The sequence below is a fragment of the Corapipo altera genome, unplaced genomic scaffold, assembly GCF_003945725.1.
Source record: "Corapipo altera isolate COAL_440 unplaced genomic scaffold, ASM394572v1 61286, whole genome shotgun sequence".
Lineage (NCBI taxonomy): Eukaryota > Metazoa > Chordata > Aves > Passeriformes > Pipridae > Corapipo > Corapipo altera.
This window is the reverse complement of record NW_020884907.1, coordinates 3,262,638-3,283,181: the sequence shown is the minus strand read 5'-3', so window position 1 is coordinate 3,283,181 and position 20,544 is coordinate 3,262,638. Positions and strand designations below refer to the sequence as shown.

Genomic DNA, 20,544 nt, shown 5'->3' with positions numbered 1-20,544 from the left:
GGGATGGGTGAACTCTCCCCCTGGGTGGTTGGTCGCTGGCCCGGGATGGGTGAACTCTCCCCTGGGTGTTCGGTCGCTGGCCCGGGATGGGTGAACTCTCCCCTGGGTGTTCGGTCGCTGGCCCAGGATGGGTGCCCGCCCTCCCTGCCGCGTTGCCTCTCCCCGCAGCCCCCCCGCGCTGGGCCGGGCGGAGCCGCGCTGGGCCGGGCGCAGGCGCCGCAGCGCTCACCCAGCGCCATGGCCCGCGGGGCGCCGGCGGCGCTGCTGGGCGCCGCGGCCTGTCTGTGCCTCCTGGCCCCGGCGGCACAGGCCTTCAGGAGGAGGGGACCCAGCGTGACAGCCAAGGTGACTCTCGCCCGCGGCCGGGACGCCTCGGGATCGGTCGGAGCCCCCACGCCGGGGGTGTCCCCGCGGCCGCTGCCGGCGGTGCCGGGGTGGGTGGCGGCCGCCCGCTTCTACAGTCGGTCCCGCTCCGGCTCCCTCCTTCCCGCGCCGCATCCCGGGCACAGAGGGTTTGGGGAGGCTTTGGACGAACGCCGTAACTTTACCATTTTGTAAGGGTTGGGGTTTTTTTGTTTGACTGTATTTTTTAGCCCCTCTGGGCATGCCGCCTTTCTGTAGGTGCTGGCACATCGCGGAGTTTGGGCCAGCGAAGCCTCCCTCTGTCTTACAGAAATGGAAACCTTCACATTCCTTCCCCCACCAGCGCTGCTGCAGCAGCTGCTGCTGCCAGGGACAGTTCGGAACTGCTGGTGGTACCAGGCTGCCTCAGGCAGGGGCTGTAACCTGGTGGGGCTCGGGGTGTACAGTGGGTTGTTTTCCCTCCTCCCTGCCCTTTTTGCTGAGACTCTTGGAGCGGGTCCAGCAGAGGTCACAAAATTGATCAAGCGACTGGAGCATCTCTCTTACAAGGAAAGGCTGAGGGAACGACTGAGAGGGACTTCATCAGTGTCCTTAAGTATCTGAAGGGGGGGTGTCAACAGGACGGAGCAAGGCTCTTCTCGGTGGTGCCAAGCAATAGGATGAGGCAACGGGCAGAAACTGGTGCACAGGAAGTTCCACCTGAATATGAGGAAGAACTTCTTTACTGTGGGGCTGCACTGGAACAGATTGCCCAGAGAGGTGGTGGAGTCTCCCTCAATGGAGATATTCAGGAACCATCTGGACACAATCTTGTGCCATGTGCTCTGGGATGGCCTGCTTGAGGACCAGATGTGGACAACTGTGCTCCCTTCCAACCCGACCCATTCTGCGAAACACTTGGTGTTGAGAGCTGACACTTTATTGCCCCCTTGTTTCCTGCTCCCTTGTCACTCCTGCTGGCGACAGGCTTGGACACCCGGTGGCTTGGAGTGTGCTGCCAGCAGAGCCATGGGCAGGGCGTTGGCAAGGCTCCTTCTTAGGCAGGACAGGCTGTGCACCAGGGGCACGTGTGGCCGTCGCAGATGGTGCTGCCCAAGAGATGAATTTGTGGGCTGTGGTGCCTGCCAGCAGGTGGGGATTCACCTGGTTATTGCAACACACCAGCATCTCTTTCCAAAAAGTATTTGCTTGGTGCAGGAGATGGAATGTCTCATCCAACTTTGGACAAAGCAGAGATTATGTGTTTTTGCCCCCAAGTACCTTTTCACCTAGACTCGAGACAATGCTCCCAAAGACACCTGCAGTCATGAAAATGTAACAGGGCAGGACAGGGACAGAGCTGTTTCCTCTGGCATGGCCTTAGCTAAGTCAGGGACTGTGCCTGTGTCTCTGAACTTCATTGCCATTGGTGTCTACAGCTGCCTGCAGTTTCATTACTATGGACTTCTAGACCACAGATTTGATTTCTGGGTTTGATAAATTTAATACACTTTTACCTCCAGGTAATCTTCTGGCAATATATTCCAGTTTAGTTGTGCATAAAGTATTTTCCTTCGTCAGACCTGACTGGGATATAATTTTACGCCCTTTTCTGATTGTTGTGGCACATCAAGAATCTCAGCTGCCAATTTTCCTTGTCTTAGGCAGTGGTAACTTTATGAAGGTCATCAAATCACACCAGTTTCTTCTCTTCCAGCTTGCATATAATCTTTCTTCATATAAAAGGTATTCCATATCTTTTGAGCATCTGTTCCGCTCATTTTTGTACATTTTTTAAGGTTGGTGTTATCATTCTGCAGTAGAGAAGCCAGAACTACATGCAGCACTCAGGGTGTGAACACACAGTACAGATGTATGCAGTGGTGTAATTATGCTCATCTCCTGTCTGTATCCATTTTTAATTATTTCTGACATTCTTCTCTGACCTTCACAAGCCAAATTTTTCATTAAACTGCTCAAGGTGACTCCAGATGTCATTTTTGAGTGGTAGCCAATTTTGGACCCCTTGTTGTGGCTGTATACGATATAGAGTATTTTTGCATTTATCAGGAGTTCATTTGTCATTGTATTACCTGGTCTCTAAGAATCATGAGCTTATCCTTTCACAGTCAGCTTTTTTTTTTTCCTGAATGATTGAATACTCTTGTCCATTTTTTTCAATTAGATGTATACCATCTTGTGTAAGTTATATATGAATATGTTAATGAGAACCAGCCACCCTTACTGGTGTGTTCTTTTTTCATTTCAGTCTTGAGATTCTTGAGAAGCAAATTGTAAATAAGATTAAATATTTATATAAATATTAATAAGACTGAAAATTTATGTTTGTTTCCTTTCAGAGTTTTTGGTGAAGAATCTGGTCAGCTGTTTTTTGAGATTTGAAAGTGCTGTGTTGACCAGCTCACTAGTGTCTACATGCTTATTGACTTTTCAGAGAACTTGAGGAAATATGCTTAAGAGAACATGGCTTTTCTATGCAGAAATAGTGTGTAGGACTACCAAATACTTCTGTACTTGATTTTGTGGCCAGAAATATGCACAGACACATAATGTGGTGCATAATTAAAAAGCTCATAGATTTCAAAAAATCACCAAGCGTGTAAAGCAGGTTTGTGGTGTGCTAACAGGAAGCCAGGAACTTGCTGTTTTTTCTCAAATGCAGAATAAGCTGAAGCAATGCTCTTTGGAAGTACTGGGTTTACTGCCTAGGCGAGCAGCAGTGCCTTGTATGATACTTTCTGTTGAGCTGGGTTTACAACATGTGATGGACTTGTCTCCATCTGCTCTGTGAAAGTGCTGATGTTACTGATATCTGGGGTGATCATTTGGTAGCCTCAGTTGTGATAGTTATATATCTGCTTATGTATTTCAGGCAGTCCTACTAGAACAACATTTTCAGGCATAACAGGCTGCGTTTAGAAAACGTAGGCAGGCAATACCCCTTACCTAGGTAACCCTGGCGGCAAAATTCAGAGAGGCTTGTAAAAATGTTAAAAAGTTAGTGAAAGTGTGCTGTTAGTACTTTAGGAGCCACACATCTAAGGAGTATGTTATTAAGTGCCAAGGAAATGAATGAGGTGTATCAAAAAGAATTTTATTTTCTTTATAGTGCTTTTATAGCATTAGCCAAAAGTTCAACAGTCAAAACCACATGGAAGATCAAGAAACGGTAGAAATGTTTAGTAGGAGAGTGTAAAAGAGGCATTCACGTTGGAGAGACTGTGGTCATTAATTATCATTATTGGACTAATGCAGACAAGTAATACTTGGTTGAGTGCCACAAGGAACAGCAAATACCACATCATAGGAATACACATTGCTGTTTCCTAGAAGCTGTAATAGCCTTTATGTAACTTTTTCAGAACTTCAAAATGCCTCATTTCCTGACAGCTGTTCCTGTTTTCAGTAATTATTGGAACATTCTTGCACGTTCAAATAGGCATTCATAGATTCTGAACTATAAAAAAATGCCTTATAACTCATTTGCGTTTTTGAGCTTGCTTTTCAGCAACATATACATTGAAGCTTTTAGGCATTCAGCTGAATAATTTGGCCTGGTTATTTCTCTGTCAGGTTTGAATTCATATTTGGGAAAGTGATGACTTGCTTGAGCCATAGGATTTTCTTTCCACTGTTTGTCAATTTAAAGAAATTTAGGCTTTTGTCTATACTTATTCACATACAGGAGATGAAGGAAGATTATGAGTGGATAGCAAACTATCATTTGTCGGGAGTGTCAGTACTATAATTCCTTGTTATTTTTCACCACACGGGAATAGCATCATTGTTCTTCCTAACTTTCATATTTCATCTTTTCCATACAGCTTTAAAGACATGCATATCTGGGAAAAATCTCCAACACTACCTTCAAACTTCTGATACAGCAGTCCCACCAACCTTTAAAAGCAATAAGAATCAAAACATAGAGTCACCAGTTCTCAAAAAGTTTTCTGCATAATCTGATTTTGGTGGCTCCGAAAGGATTTTTCTCAAACAGCATCCTTAGGAATCAGAGGATACTATTGATACAGAACAGGCAGAAGTAGTTCCTTACCACCTGATGCGTTGAAAAGCTTGGTTGTTTGTTGCACTCACATTTGTATCACTTTTGTTCTCTTCACAAAAATATTCAGGTGTTCTTTGATGTGAAGATTGGAGACAAAGATGTGGGCAGAATTGTAATTGGATTGTTTGGAAAAGTTGTCCCAAAGACCGTGGAAAACTTCATTGCGTTGGCAACTGGAGAAGTACGTTTGTGGTTTTCTTCCACTGTGTACTCACTTAGTTTTGGATTGGGAAGGCAATGTGTGTTTAATGCTGTTTCAGTTGTGAACTGTTGATCTTATTTCACTGGAGACTGTGGAAGAGTGCCATTCCCAAGGCCGTGCACTGGTGTGTGTCTTCCCTGGTCCTTGGTGCACAAGATGTAATTATGAGATGCTGGATATCACCATCGCCATCTGTCCCTGCCTTGTAGGTCTAGCATGTAAAGTTACTGTGGTCAGATACCAGTGAAGTAAAGACAATGGCTTTGATCACCTGAATAATACCTGCTTTGTGGCAGTGCAGTCCAGCTGCATTCATCTGCACCTCAGTTTAATGTGTTTCTTGCCAGTATTATATCCATTGGTGCTATATTCTATGAAATCTAGCCATTCACAACTTGTGTGTTTCCATATGAACTGTAAGAACTGGATGTTATATTCATTTAAAGAATTATTTCATTTTCTTAGAGAGGATATGGATACAAAGGAAGTAAATTCCATCGTGTGATCAAAGACTTCATGATTCAAGGAGGAGACTTTACAGTAGGAGATGGATCAGGAGGTAACATGCTTAGTATCTTCCAGGTTCCCTTTCTTTGTTAGAATGTCTGCTGAAAAGGCGGGCAAAATACCATATTCCTTCATTCTTTCAGCTCACATAAATAAAAAAAAACAACAACCCACATTTGTTTTAGAGCATTTAGTACTTTTCCAAGCATCTTGGAACATAAGATGCATTTATTTGGATTATCTGATTATAAGTATGTGTAGCTCTTCCTTTGTCCTCAATTTTTGCAGATAGCTCTTTTCTGTCTGTGACTTGTCCCCCTTCAAGAAGCATGGCTTTGTGTGCTGGGCTGGAGCCACATGACCAGCTGAGCTGCTCCTACAACTTACTGTCTCCAAAAGATGGATGTCTCCACCCTTCCCCTGCTCTGGCTTTGTGACAGCGCTCCCTGGTTGCATGTGGTGAAACAGTGAAAGTGCGTAGAGGGAAGGCAGGTAGGGAAGGAGGAGGCTGTCCTTGCTGCCCTCAGCTCAGCCAGGTCTGAGGAACCTTCTGAAATGTGCTGCGAGAGGGAATTTCAAGACAGGGAGAAAAAAATTAGAAAATGAGGGTCATGCCCTCTCCTTTTTTTTCTCTTTTCAGAATTGAAACCACAAACTCATTGGTGGTATGAGTCCTGGCTGTGTGTATCAATTCTCCCTCCTGAGCCCCCAGGAGACCAGTTCAGTCCACCGAGGAGACCAGTCCCAGCTCAGCATCTCTTGCATTGCATGCACTCTGGCTTCAGATTTCTTCTCTTCCTTTTCATGCACGTTATTCGTGTGCTACGAGTTGAACTGTCTGCATACAGTGCAGTGATTTCCCTGCTGGGGTAGAATGGAAAACACACATTCCTCTTCCTTGCAGCCAGCAATGGGGAAGACTGAAATACCAAAGACACAGTTTTAACATTAAAGATAGGCAGTGTTTATTTGCCTGCTAATGCTGGGACAGTATTTGATGGTGTTGGAAGCAGTGTCCCCGTTGTGCTAGGAACTGCACAAGTAAAGAATGAGGTAGAGAGCCTTCTCTTTTCAAAGTGATGGTGTTTTAATCATGACTGAAGTGTTTTCTACACTTATTTTAGAAACATCAAAATCTTTATGTAGTGGTTGTACAAAGCCACACCAAGTATTTTAGTCTAACTTCCATCTGGTCTTCCTATGTTTCTAAACCTGTCTGAAGCAATTTCTTATTAGGAGGAAAAGGTGTAAATACTGAAATTGTCACAAAACACAGCAGCCTTGCTGTTACTGACCATAATTATGTAATTTAAATTTGTTGAACAGGATGAAGTATATTATTGTTCAGTGGTGTCTGTAAGCACTGAAGATACTCAGCTTGCTTGTTAAAGTGAAAGCATAAAGCATCATCAGCTTTAACTATTCTCTGCTTATATGGGGTGCTTTAGCTTACCTTTATTTCTTTATGAGCAAATTGGTTTTAGTTATGGAATCACTGATGATGGAACAGTGATGTTGCTGTGGTTACTAAAACAATGAATCTTCAAGTCCTGAATTCATACTTTGTTTTTCCCCTTTTTGAAAAAAAAGGCTTTTTGATTCTTCTTGTTGTTTTTTGGTTTTTTTTTTTTTTTTAAGGTTGCTTTCTTGTTTTTTGTCATAGGAAGAAGCATCTATGGAGAAAAGTTTCCAGATGAGAACTTCAAGCTCAAACACTATGGAATTGGATGGGTTAGCATGGCTAATTCTGGCCCAGACACCAACGGATCCCAGTTCTTCATCAGTGTGACAAAGCCTTCCTGGTTAGATGGAAAACATGTAGTATTTGGCAAAGTCCTTGATGGAATGGTAAGTTGAAAGTAGTGGCAAGGTTAATACAAAAAAATCTGGACAAATTCTGCCACATTATATCTGTATTATCATAACTTACACGATTGTGGTTCAAAACTGTTGAGTGTTCATCTGATACGTACATGGTAGAAAATGATTTTGAAGAGCTCCAGCTGGACAATTTAGAACTGAAATAGCAAATGCTAACTGCAGAAATGGAAACTTAAATCGTGCTTTTGGCTTTCACAGCCCTTGTTTCAGACCACTAGCTACTGAAATGCACACTGACACCTTTACAGATTACAAATGGAGTAAGTTCAGGTCCTCCTTTCACTAACACTGTTAGCCATGAAATAACTGTATTTCTACAAGCTAAAATCTGATTTTGTACATGTGCTAGTTATGGGCAACACTTTCACTGTTAAGGTTTTTAGAAGCATGTGAATATAAAGTATAAAAACACATATATTCAGATCTGTTTAAAAAAACCAACAAACCAGTTAATTCTCTGAAACTGTACACAGCTGCAAAACTGATGAAAGGTCAGATACAATTTTAAGTTTAAAAATGGCACTTTCAACTGAATATATTAGGCTGATTTTTCTTTTAAATTATCCTTTTTTAATCTTTGTTTTGAAATTAATGGGGAAAACATGAGCTCCTGAACAGAACAGTTCTTTGAGGAATTTGAAAATGTCATCAGAACACTTGTCCCCCTCTCCCACATTCATATGGAATTCAATTTTCATGACCTACAGTAGCAGCTGAAAATTTTTGAACAGAGACTTAGACTAAATTTTAGTTTAGTCAGATTGATGGACAAATATCCAAAGCCAGGTACCTAAGTGAATTTTGTCCTTTAAAAATGCTGGTAACACGCTTAAAATCTGTATGTGTGTGTCATATGCTAAAAGTAAAAGCAGTTATGCTGTACAGTTAGAAATTATCCTTACAGTTAGATTATCCTTTCTGTATGTGCTAGAACCCTGTATGTGCTGGGTGGGTCAGCTGAACATACGTTTTCACTTGCCCCTTCATAATGCTTTTGTTGGCTCAAAGTTTTTCTAGAGGACAAACAGCCTTCCCTGTCGACTGTGTGTGAGTTGCAGAGTGGCATAACTATTAATGGGGGGGAAAAAAAGCATGTGAGAATTCAACAGGGTAAAGGTCTTTGTTCATAAGTTGGTTAATAAACAGCAGTGCTGCGAGCACTTAGTTGTTTATGTGCTACCAGACTTCAGCCACTGGAGTTTCCTTGGCTAAACTGAACTCTTCTATTTGTTTGTTTGTTTCTGTTTAACAGTCTGTGGTGCACTCCATTGAACTCCAGCAGACAGATGAGCATGACCGGCCCCTTCAGGACTGTGTGATTGTGAATAGTGGCAAAATAGCTGTAAAGGAACCATTTGTAGTTGAAGTAGATGACTGGTGAGATCAACAGTCAGAAAGAAAAGTAAAACTTAATCATTTTTCTTTAACACCTGTTTTTGACTGATCTCCACTATCCATTCAGTTTTCTCCTCGAAACATACGAGGCGACATTTAGGCAGTACTTAGCATTTGCCAAATACATAAAAGATATGACCATTTCTATAACAACTCGATGGAGCTTTCACTCCTTGAAATTCAAGACATACCCCACTAAATTCTAGATCTTGCAGAAAAAGTCTTTCATGAAAAAGTATAGCAGTAATTCTATTTTTCTCAAGGCTTAAAATAAAATCCTTTGTTTTCTTTGGAAATTTTAGCAATATTTGTTTCCATCTTTTCAACTGAAAATATGTTCTGTAACACTACCAGCATTTTTAAAAATTAAAAAAAAAAAGTAAAATACAGAAGTGTTTTGAATAAATAAACTTTGATTTCAAATAAATATTTGAAACTCTTTTTTTCCCCCCCCCCCCCCAGTCTTTTTTCTCACCTTTGTTGATTCTGCAAAATATGCAGGAGGTTCTGCTTTCCAGGAAGTACGGTTATAAGGTTAGAGCACGGGCGGTAAATTTACCTAATCTTAACATGTCAGATAAAGTCCCTGCTGTCTTTCAAAGAACCACAGTATTCAGATACCATTCTGTAATCAAGAAAGAGCAGCTTTTCTGTCTGTTATTGAATAAGATAATCAGTTAGAAACTGATGAAAACAGGAGAGTCCTTGTTTTATAGCATGGTGAATTTTGTAACCTAGCTGATGTTATTTATTAGGAAGCTCAAGTGTCTTTTTTTTAAAGTTTTGCTGTAGGTCAGAGATGCAACTTTAGGTTCATTATTTTTGTCATGCTTTGTAAGTAACTTTTAAGCTGACAACTTAACTGGTAGCTTTTAAACAAGGTCAGTGTAAGGTAACACTTTGAGACACCTATGTCAATTTACATAGTACTCTACAGGACAAGAGATGGGGATTTTTTTCTTTTGAGTTGACAGTGTTTTAGAACTTGACACAGAAGAGCCAAAGCCAAATTTCATGAAGGACTCATCCCCCTGTGCAGCAGACAGCACACTACCCTCTTTGTTGTGACTAGTTTCCCGAAGCATGTCCTGGAGTCCATGTGAGATATTCAGACTTTCAGTGGTGCAGGGTAGGAGCTACAGAACAGAGCTTGTACCTACTGACAGTCCATCTGCAAGGAAATGGGAAACTGTTGGCAGGGATTTATCCCATGTTTTCCTGACATGTACTTTGCAGTTACAGGGATGCTCCTGGTTCATCATCCACAGCTCTGGGGCCTCTCCTGAGCGTAAATACTGACACTTCTTTTCAGAGACCTGTGAAAGGATTACTGTCCTCTTTAAACAGAGCTAGAGGAGAACTTGGCAAGGGCTCCTAAATTTGCCTAGTGCTAGGCAATCAAGATGTCCCTTTTACCCCTGCAAGTTTTTCTTTCTACTAACTGTTTAAAGTAAAATTCTCTGAAAAGCAGCACTGGGAAGCAGGGTTAGGAAGTAGGAGCAAGAATGCCTCAGACTCCCTTGCCCAAGTAGCTTTCTGCTAGTGGCTGAAAGCTTTCCTCAAGGTTGATCCTGCAGACAGCATAGAGTTCTGCTACCTGAACAAGTGCTGTAGTCACAGGCCTACCTTTTGTCCAAGTGCCAGCCTTTCACTCTCCCCAGGTGAGAGTGAAAGGCTCTCCAAACACATTTAGTAGTCAGAGGAGGCAACCCTCATGTCAGGCTCCTGTTTGTTCTTAGGTTTGCCCTTGCTGCTTTTGTGCAACACTCCTTCCACTGATGAGCCCAGTGGCTAACTGGCTGTTCAATTACACTGAATTCTTTTCACCACGATATAACACTTTCGTAAGCCTAGCATGTTCAGATGGTGTGGTGCTAAGAGCTTTAAATGAGTACACACACAGGTGTTTTCTCATGCTTCACATGGAGACATCTGTGAGACCCATTTCTGGTGACAGCAGCTCAGAGAAATGTTTTGCTTCAAGAGAAAAGCACAAAAAAGATACCAAAGCAGTACATTCATGTCCTAGTAATTTATTTTGTAATGTCCAGTAGCACACATACAAATTTCCAGTTAAATCTGAACATATGTATCAGTTTTAGTTTGATCATAATCTTAATCATATTCTTGCTTTACTTTACCACAGAGTTGTATGCTCTGTGACTTATAAAATGTTAAGATATGGAATACAGTCTGCAAGTTGATGTTGAGAGTAAACATACACACAGGTTAGATGTTGTAACTGGAGGGAGATGCATAAATGCCATGTGAAAATTCCTGGTAAGTAAAATAATTTCAACTGAAATCTAGAAAATTTCCTCAGAGAGTGCCATGTGTTTCAGAATGCGAAAGCATGTTTTCCAATTCCTCACACACTCTCTTCAGTGCTTTTAATCCATTCAGTGCCAGCCATGGGTAATGCATTTGGAAAAATTCTGGTGCAAAAAGGTTTAGTGTTTGCTTTGATAAAAATTATAGAAATAATTAGTAAAAGTTTTCAAAGGTTAGCGTAATTCAGTGTATGACTTAGAACATTTAGTGTTAAATAGTTAGAGCATGTCAATATATATAAGGTATAAATAACTTCAATACTGTTGTTTCCATATCTATTTTTTTAAAAGCAGCAACTGTAATGACAGTGATTTTATTTAAAAAGATACAATGCTTGAAATTAATCTGAGGTTGTGCCTCTTGCTTCTGAGCATAATTTTCACATCACAGAATTTTATTCCTGTTAATTCTATTAAATGTGACTCAGAGACTTGCTTCAGCTTCTTCTCCCCACACATCACTTCTACCTAGGCAGTAAATGAGGATAAAATATTCCATGTAGAATGCCATCTATAACTACGTTTGGGAAGTCATCTGAAAAAAAAGAAAAAGAAAAAAGAAAGAAACTTAATTTCTTATTCACGTCAGTACAATATAAATGTTTTTGTGGAACTTAAGTAGGCAAGGCCTCCTACACTTTGGGTTAATGTTTATCCATGCTGGGATGTGCTATTAGTAATGCTGTTTCAGCACTAAAGCCACTTTAGGGTAGCACTGGGCATTGCATGAATGCGCTGCCAGATTTGTAGCTTATTGATTTAAAGGGATGTTCTAATACTTAATGCTGCTAGGCTCCAGCTCTTTATCTGAATCTTTTCTCACAAGGAAGATGGATTACACTGGCAATTCAATTTCTAACAAAATCTCAATATACTTGAAGAAATTTCAAGATTGCTACTGGGAATACTTCAAAGCTGTTTTTTTGATTGTGGTTTACAGCAATGTTTAGACTGAGAAGACAGAGATGATTATTTGAGGCAGGACATTTTCAGGTTGTCCAACATAAAATGTCACATGTTACAAAAAGTCATCCTATAATATTTGAAGGAAAAAAATCCCCACTATTTTGTTATCACAGATGCAGAGAAAACTGGCAGTTAATTTTCATGTTCAATTTGACATGAAAGAATTACCTGATAGAACACAGTAATAGATCCAAGCAGAGGAATGGCAGGATGTGCATCATTGAAGTGAAAAGATTTTTGAAATGTACCTGAGTTTTTAATGAACGGATTACTTAAATGACCAGGCATTAATAGTAAGAATTTCTGATCACATCTTACAACCTAAAATTGCTAGTGCACTAGGAAATGGGTTTGCCTTTAAGAATAGACTATTTCTGATACAGTATTTTCCACACTAACCAAATCTTCAACTATCAGCTGACAGGATATTCACAAAGGAGAGGTCAAACTTTTATAAGAATCATTAGATACTAGACATATTAGATCGCCTAATGTGGGTGGGAATTAGGTTTTGCCACTAATTCTTTCACAAAAATAATTTTGGGGGTAAAAATACGGAGGAAAAAGTAGATTTGGACTTTATTAAAAAAATCCTTATTAGCTTAAATGTGTTATTTCATTGGTATTAATGAGGTGATTCTAGAATATTAAAGATGTTACAAACAGATATTTTAGGATGTTTTAACGAACTGTAATCTCCACTGTAAACAAAACACGCATAATTCTCCCCAATTTCTCACAGTAAGTCATAATTACAAATGACTTGTTAATATTTTGAATCCAATAATATTTCCTCAAATCGTGCAAGTTCAGCTGTCTCAAATTACCCTGGAAGAATAACCCTATGCACTTGTCATGAATGGTATTAAAAATACACTTGTAAAGGCAATCTGATGCTTTCCTTCTAAACTAAAGGCTGCAGTTCCAGAAGTCATTTTTTATTGGTTCTTTTATAACGTACAGTATATATAGGAAAATAAAGATTGATTTAAAAAATTATACAACTCTGCAACATTAGAGTTACTGTGATCCTTTGCTGCTTAAAAAAATCAGGCATATCAATTTAAGTTAAATGTATAAATACGTCAACGCACAGTCTTACAGATCTGTGATATTTGCATGGCTTGAAGAATCATCATAACAATTTTCAAACAAGTGACAGTAAATCTCAGATTCCATTTTTTTTTAGCTTCTGAGTTATCATCTTCAATTTGCAGAATATTAGGTTTTTCCTTTATTTTTTTTAAGAATATTACTTTTTTTTTTTCTCCCCACACCCTTACGCAAAAAGTGATGTGCACCCAGACTGTTACATACATCATAAAAAAGGGAATCTGAAAGTCATGAGGTTTGTAACTGTGAATCTTATTTTTGGAAAGTTGTTTTGCAACTCAACAGTGCTTAAAGCTTGGTCATCAGAATAATGGCAAGACTATATTTTATAAAGACAAGTAACAGTGCAATGAGAGGGTAAAAATATCCTTTGAGTATTATGTTCCAGAAAGAGCTATTTATTTTGTTTAAAACTCACACTATTTCCTATTTTATGGAAATATGTTAATACAGGGATTCCTGTATCCAGGAAAGACTTCTGATTGAAACAATGGTTCACCTTCTTCAAAGAAAACATGCAACAAATAGTTATTTGTTAATGGACACTTACTTTTGGTCATAGGTTGAACAACCTTGGCTGTTTTTACAAGGGAATCAGAATCTATCAAAGTAAGAACTGATCTGAGAGGGAAAATTTTAGAAAGCTCATCTATATTTTCTCTGTGCTGCAAACTAAAAACAAAGAAAAAGAATTAAAGGCAATGGTAGTTGTGTAAAATCTGTGTTTCTTTCTAACTAGACTTGAGTCAACTAGTAGAGCCTCTAGACTTGAAATTTGGTTTTCTTCTTTCTTTTTTGAACCACAGCTCACTTTCTAATTTGTGTTTGAATTCATTAAGTTAAAAATAGCTTGCAAATGAATTTGATGTTTTAGGGTTTTCAAACACAAGAATATTCACCTGCCATATAAAATTCTAAATATTTTGATTCAAGGCCAGAAAATGCCTTGGCAAAAGTCTGAAATGTCCATTGTTTCAGATGTCATTAAGGAGGCCAACTTTATAATTAAACATCTTACACATTAGAAGAAGCTCTTATCTTAATCCAAGAAAAACACTACTTAAAAGAATAGTTACAAAATTAATTACAAAATTAGGTTCCTAATCATTTCACAAAAAGGAAGCTTAGCCTTCCTTGGAGTACATGTCATGGAAGATAAATATAATCACAGAACTGCAAAATCCTGAACAGAAATCTTACAGCAAAATGTTACATGTGCGCTGCAAATATTAAGTACCATCACAATTTTTCAGGATAACTGTATATAAAATCCATTTTATCTGTTCAGAATGGTACGGAAATAAATGATTTTCATAATTTATACCATGTTCTCAAGGAATCAAGTATGCAATTAGGAGGAGCATTAAACAGTAAGGTTAATACATGCCATGTGTCTCATTCATATGAGCAACAAATTTTAAAGAGAGGTAACTGTGGGTGCTTCTTCATCACTGTTGTCACTTGGGTCAGAAGTGGCTTTGTGAAGGGACCCTCTCCCCTTACTGTGCTTTGACTCATTGAGTTCGTGATTTGCACTCCAGCCTCAAATGGACATTCAGTACATGTGAGCAGACTAGTGCTAAGTCAAAGTAAAAACTAAACAACCCTGTGTCTTCTAATGTGGACTGGGTCACAAAGGACTGTCCAGACAGCTTCAGAGTATCTCCAGGGATGGAGACTTCACCACCACTCTGGGCAAACTGTGTTGGTGAAAAAGTGCTCCCTGGTATTCCTGCTATTCTAGTCCTGTCACTGGGCAGCACTGAGGAGAGACTGGCTGAGAGAAAATGCGCCCTCCCTTCAGGTATTGATACGCATTTTGAGAAACTGCAAGCAGAAAAGTGTTAGTTCATAAATTTACTCTTAAAAATTTAATGATTTTCAAGGCAGTGCAAGAATCTGACTATTGATTTCTACACAGTATTTTGTAAAATCAAACAAAATGCCACATTGAAAAAGAATCCTAATGTACAGCTCAGGGAGAAAATTCTCTCATGAAAGCTATTACAATTTTAATAAAAAATTTAGCAGAAGTAACAGTTCAAGCAAGTAAAATGACAAACCCAGGAGGAACACGCTCTGAAAATGGTACTTTTTTTTCCCCTGCACACATTTAATGTAAGAGAGGGTAAATTTTCTGAATTAATAATTCAAAGAACTTTTTTTTTTATGGAAAGGGGTTATAACAAGCTATTTCAAACACTCTTTTGAACCATGTACTATGAGATGAAGGCTAATGTAAATGTCCTGTGAAACACATCAATTATACTTAAAGTATACATTTTTTCCCCTGGAAAGATCTCTAGAGGTTATAAATGATAAGAAATAGTAATAATCCAAATGGAAATACAAACACAGTTGCAGAAGATCGACTGGTGTTTAGGAAAAAAGCACTTACAAAGGACTAGGCCTCTAAGTTCAAATCCTTCAGGCAAAACAGCCCAAAGGGTCAACAACAAGAAAGGAAAAGCAATGTTCTTCATCTTTTGATTTGAATTCTCAGTAGGTTTGTCTGAGAGAACAACTGGGGAAGAAAATTCCAGCCTTTTATAAATCACCCATCCCACTTAGTGTTTTAATGGTTTCTTATACAAGAACTATTGTTTTATTGGCAGGTTATTAGATGTTGGACCAGTGTCATTTGACTAGGCTTGTATTAATAATAATGTGGTTTATGTGGTGCAGGGTCAGATCAGTAAAGTGCTGTTAACAGATGACAGGTTTGATTACCGTTGGCTTTAGGCAAGACATATGGATCCCTTAGGAACAGCAGCACAGGCTGGTGGGACAGTTTGCTGGAAAGGTCAAGAACAGGGATGTCAGTATCAAGGGACACCACACAGAATATTCTACAAACTAGCTTTGATAAAGCGAGGTGGTCGAGCTGCGCAGGAGCCACACGATGCATTTCCACACACCAGCACTGCCCAACAGGGCAGGCTCCATCTCCTGGAAGCAAAGCTTGCTGCTCCTCAGCCACACAGTGAAACCCTCAACGTGAAGTTGGAGGTAAAGGGGCTGGATCCTGGAGGGGTGGCTTGCAGCTGGCTTTGAAACCTCCTGATCCTGCTCTGCTCCCTGGCACTTGGTGTTATGCAGGCTACAAGATCATCTACAAGCAGGCTCCATGTCTGCAGGTTCTTCAGGACACCAAACAGACTCAAAATGTCACCATGTTCTTGCAGCCTTTAAAGCAGTAGCTGTACCCCTCACTCACAAAGTCCTTGTAAGCCCTTCACAGGCCTGACTCCCACCCTGGTCATGGTACAGCCACCCTCTCCCAGCCCCCTCCTCTCTGCCTACACATGCCAAGCAGTGCAACCAGATACATACAAAGCTCTATCAAACACATCAGGGACAACCCAAACCTGTAATTTCTTCTGCTAAATCTTCTTGCTATGAAAAATACATTCCCAGATATATTTCAGAGCTAGCAATATTCTACTAGTTTTATAAGGAATTTCTCAAAACTAGCATAAGGATGCTCAGTTCACACAACAAATGGACAGATCTAGCAGAGCTGATGAAACTAGCCGTTACATTTAAAAACCACATCTAATTTTAATGCTAAACTACTGCTAATTCATCAGCTGCAAGGATCAAATACAGTAAACTCCAATAATTTCAAGTAGTTGTCCTAGAAAGAGTAGGAATCAAGCTCACCTTGATTCTTCAGATTCTGTTTCATCAAAAGAGCTGCAAGTAAAGTGAGAGAAAACTTTAGTTCCAACAAAATTAATTTTATAATTAAAAAACCCCAAATTCTTTAAGAATCACCAAAGGGAGTGATCTTTTTCTGGCAATTGGCTTTACGATGCAGTTTAACGAGATGAATATGGGAGATTGTATCATTTTACAACCACCACTACTTGAAAAAGATAGTAACAGGTTCACAATCATTTCCATCTATCTGTCTATGAAGTGTTGGGGTACAGTCCCACGGAGGATACCGGCTGATATCATTAACTACAAGTGACAACTACAAGTCTGTTAGCTTCTGAATCCCTCCAGACAATGCCTTGGGTCACAGATACCTCCAAGTGTAAGAGGGCCTCAAAATTATCTTCAAGTCAATTGGCCTTCGTGCCACTGCAGACCCAAAGAGCCTCCTGCAAAGTGGAAGAGGGCCATGTAGCTTTCTGGGGATTCTGGTAACGCTTCTGGACTATCAACCATGCCAGCTTACATAGCAAAAACAGAGCTTCCAGTTACACTGTTTTGGGTATTTCTATAGTCATTGCACTAATCATACTAAGATTCTCTCTTGCCACCCTGATTAAGAACCCTTCCCAGGGGAAGGGCAGTTGGGTCATTGGGGTAGATGTCATTAGAAAGGTGAAAGACTTCATTTTCGAACACTCAGAGAGAGATCATAAAATGATTGCAGAATGAACTTTTTTGTGCAGATACTATGACTCTAGAACACATGCACAGGCTTTCTATGCAATTTTAGTGAGTGTTTATGAAAATCTTACATTTCAGTAGATACTTCAAGATCTATGAGAAAATCATATTTTTCTCATCTAAACTTCTTTGCTTTCCAAGAATATTACATTAAACTTCACTTCTGTCTTTGAACTGTCTGGATTTATTTTACGACCTTTTGGGGATTTATAAACATACTTAACATGAACCTAATGCCCATTTATTTTACAGTGTTAAGAGTTGGCAGCAAGACCATTTTAAGTCAATGGAATTGCATCAGCACTGAGTGGATATGGGCCTTTTGGCCTCCATGTATTTTTCAGTAAATAAGAGCTTACCCACAGCTTTCTGCTTTTGGCAAAGTAGGTACATGGCGAACGTTCAGAAAATCAAGAAATATTTTAGGGAGCTCTTCATTTTCTAAAATGACTGTCTGTAAAAAAAAAAAAGAAGGCAAAATAGAATCCTGCATTTTAAAAATATTTTAAATATCGCATACTTCCGTTCAAGCTACCAAAACATTTCACTCTTGCAACACTTTTCAATTGTCCATTTTTTTACACCTATTTTGGAATGCTTCATTTCAACAGGAAAACCACAGTTCTTGGTGAATCACATTAAAATACATTCAGCTTACGCTACTAGATTCTCTTTCACCTGCCATCGTTGGTGCCAAGTCAGATGCCTCCCAAGCAGAGATGTCTGATTCTGGAACTAAGTTACTGGCATGCTCATTTGTGAATAAAATTCTGTTTATTTAAAATATAAAATAAAGCAGCCTCAGCTCAACACTTTCATGCTCACCTCACAAAAGACTCCCCTCTGGCATGTGAGTGGAAAAAGGAAGTCTCCACTTTGTGCATTTTGGTAAATGACAACAAGGGGAACTCCTTGCTTCGCCTGACAGGTCAGCTTACAGTGTGCTCCTTGTATCTGCATTGTGGCTCCTAATGACAAAGCTCTGATCAAGGAGCTGCTCACTAGACCTGCCACATCCTTCCACACCAATGATGTATTGGCCACATAATGGCCAGATGCCATCCTCTGTTTTTTCACTGATGAGATTATTTACAATTTTCACAAGGCAAACAAAAACAGTTCATAAATTCAACCAATGTCTCACCTGAAAGATTAAGCCCCTATTTCTTTACGGTTCATATTGCCATACATTCTGAAAACACATGTACTTCACATGCAAATGAAAGCCACAAGCTCTTCCCTAAAGAGCTTTCCTTCATTAAGTCCTAACCCGAAGTGACTGTATGTATGGAAGAAACTTCACTGGATTTATAAATAGATCGACTCTTAGAAGTAAAGCTATTCATGTTCATCCTGTTCACTTTCACACCCTGTGTTAGAAGAAATACATGTAGAGAAGAAATAAGTCTGGTGATGGGAAGAAACATTCCTCCTGCTTACATTCAGGAGGTAACTTATCCCTGCATGTGTATTTTTTTTATATTACAGTATCACAAGGGAGACACAATGATATGTAGAGGATAACAGGATCAAAAAAAAAAAAAGGTTGGAAGGGACATCTAGAAGTCATCTACACCTTATAGCAGGTTTTGTAACAAGGTTATTGGTGTAAGGAAAACCCACTTAGTGTTAAAATTACTTAAGATGTGAATGGACTTAAAGAAAGTAATGTATTTGAAAACCAAGATATTTGAGAACTGGTTCTTTTTTTATGTTACATTTGCAAATGTTCAGTTTGCAAATGTCTACACTTCATCAACAGCTGAGGCCATCACCAACAAATTTGAATAAAAGAACAGGGGAAAATGCAGCTTTTAAACTTTTCTGTTCTAGATTTTAATGGATGTAATGATCAAGGAGGTCTGAGATGCTGGCAAGTGTTAAGCCTTTCAGTTCACCTCTATATGAAGATGCATTAAAAAATGCCACTTCATTTGCATTCTGCAAAATCAGCACCTTGCTGCTGCAAAATTTATCCTGTTCTGCATTCAGGTTATGCATAAAAGAAGGGGTGAAGGTGGATGCATATTCAGATGGTGCATGAATTGCATAACAATGCATATCATTGGCTCAAATAAAACCATCTTACTAATTATATGCAATGAAGAACCACAAAAAGTTGTATAAAGATGTTTAAGGGCAGCCGGTGCTTATATGTAACCTCATACTTACACCTCCTGACTGTTTTTTCCAAAAGTTGAGCTGCCTGCTGAGGCTGCTGAACAGAACAGGAAAGAAGAGAAGGATACATCATTGTATAAAAGGAAAACTCTTGACTGCTCTTACAAACCTATTTGCTTCTACTTCCACTCACTTCAGATTAATACCTCATTCTATTTATTCTTTTTTTTTCACATGTATCAAGTCAACCCAGGCCCCGCTAATCCTGGCCTTGCTCAAATATACTTCACAAAAAGATGTAAGCAAATAGCATCTGTTTCAGTGTGTTAAGCCATACAGTTTGTTACCTGTCAATAACGCTGCTTTGGTGATCACTAAACTTGAAGATGTAGAATTTGCAGAGAAGCAAAGGCAATTTTGCACTCCACTGTATTAGTATGCCACCTCTCTTAACTGGGAATTTTGTCATTTCCAGAATTTTATGAAGGCAGGAATGACTGCATTGAACAGAGGAGAATTTTTCAACTGAGGTAATGTAATGTGACATGCACTTTAAACATTAAAAAAAAAAAAAAAAGGGAAGATACAAGTTATATATCCTAAAAAGGGGGCAAATTATCTTCTGGCTTGACTTCATTGGCTTCGATACAACTAAGGGCCACAACATAATCTTGCCATTTAAAATACATGGTGGAAACCAAAGGAAAAGAAAAAAAAAAAAAACCCTGGGAACAATAACAAAAAACCCAGCCAACTGGATTACGTGCATCTGTCTAGATACATTTCCTACCTCTGGTGGTGGCCCAAAGTGGACTTTTAGAAAAAAATGTAAGCATTCTCAACTTCCTATTTAAGTTGTTCCAAAGAATATTCTTAAATCAGAAATCAGTGTTACCATAAGTGGCTTAATTTACCTGGAACAATCCATAACGCAACAGATTTTTTATTTCTGTCTAAAAACTTGTAAGAAATACATATTTTGCAAACATGATGTTCTTTAAGTGACAGCTGAGGAGGAAAGGAACCAGCAGGTAGAGCCTCTCAACCACTATCTGTGATTTGTGATGTAATATGCTCAACTGTAGCACTTGTTCAAGTGAATATATGACGCTGGCTTGACTACTACCTTGTTTGCTCTGCCATTAGAAAGTTATGAGAAAAATATTTTCAAAGAAATAAAAACTCACACTTTGTTT

The 20,544-nt window shown here is 39.4% G+C and overlaps 2 protein-coding genes across 5 annotated transcripts in view; one reads left to right on the top strand and one right to left on the bottom strand.

Annotated features, from left to right (window-relative positions):
• Positions 1 to 209: 209 nt before the first annotated feature.
• On the top strand, positions 210 to 8,837 carry PPIC (peptidylprolyl isomerase C). The gene is made up of 5 exons (XM_027652646.1): positions 210 to 345; positions 4,497 to 4,610; positions 5,097 to 5,190; positions 6,802 to 6,986; positions 8,272 to 8,837. Exons 1-5 carry the CDS (start codon positions 238 to 240, stop codon positions 8,398 to 8,400), a joined length of 630 nt encoding a protein of 209 aa, XP_027508447.1. The 5' UTR covers positions 210 to 237; the 3' UTR covers positions 8,401 to 8,837.
• Positions 8,838 to 10,416: 1,579 nt separating this feature from the next.
• Positions 10,417 to 20,544, bottom strand: part of SNX24 (sorting nexin 24) — an 87,977-nt gene continuing 77,849 nt past the window's right edge. For 3 of the 4 annotated variants that reach the window (XM_027652647.1, XM_027652648.1, XM_027652649.1), the window contains exons 4-7: positions 17,587 to 17,681; positions 16,487 to 16,519; positions 15,554 to 15,618; positions 10,417 to 11,279 (exon numbers count right to left, since the gene is read on the bottom strand). In XM_027652647.1, the coding sequence (XP_027508448.1) occupies positions 11,209 to 11,279; positions 15,554 to 15,618; positions 16,487 to 16,519; positions 17,587 to 17,681 (264 nt within the window). In that variant the 3' untranslated portion in view covers positions 10,417 to 11,208. Of the gene's footprint in view, positions 11,280 to 13,373; positions 13,496 to 15,553; positions 15,619 to 16,486; positions 16,520 to 17,586; positions 17,682 to 20,544 lie in introns of all 4 variants that reach the window. The other variant, XR_003529196.1, reaches the window with a different exon arrangement.

Bases quoted from the DNA above. Each gene is read 5' to 3' on its own strand.
- PPIC (XM_027652646.1), top strand. From the start codon at position 238: ATGGCCCGCGGGGCGCCGGCGGCGCTGCTGGGCGCCGCGGCCTGTCTG. The intron at 5,191-6,801 runs GTAACATGCTTA...TTTTTGTCATAG, and splicing joins AGTAGGAGATGGATCAGGAG to GAAGAAGCATCTATGGAGAA. The intron at 6,987-8,271 runs GTAAGTTGAAAG...TCTGTTTAACAG, and splicing joins GCAAAGTCCTTGATGGAATG to TCTGTGGTGCACTCCATTGA.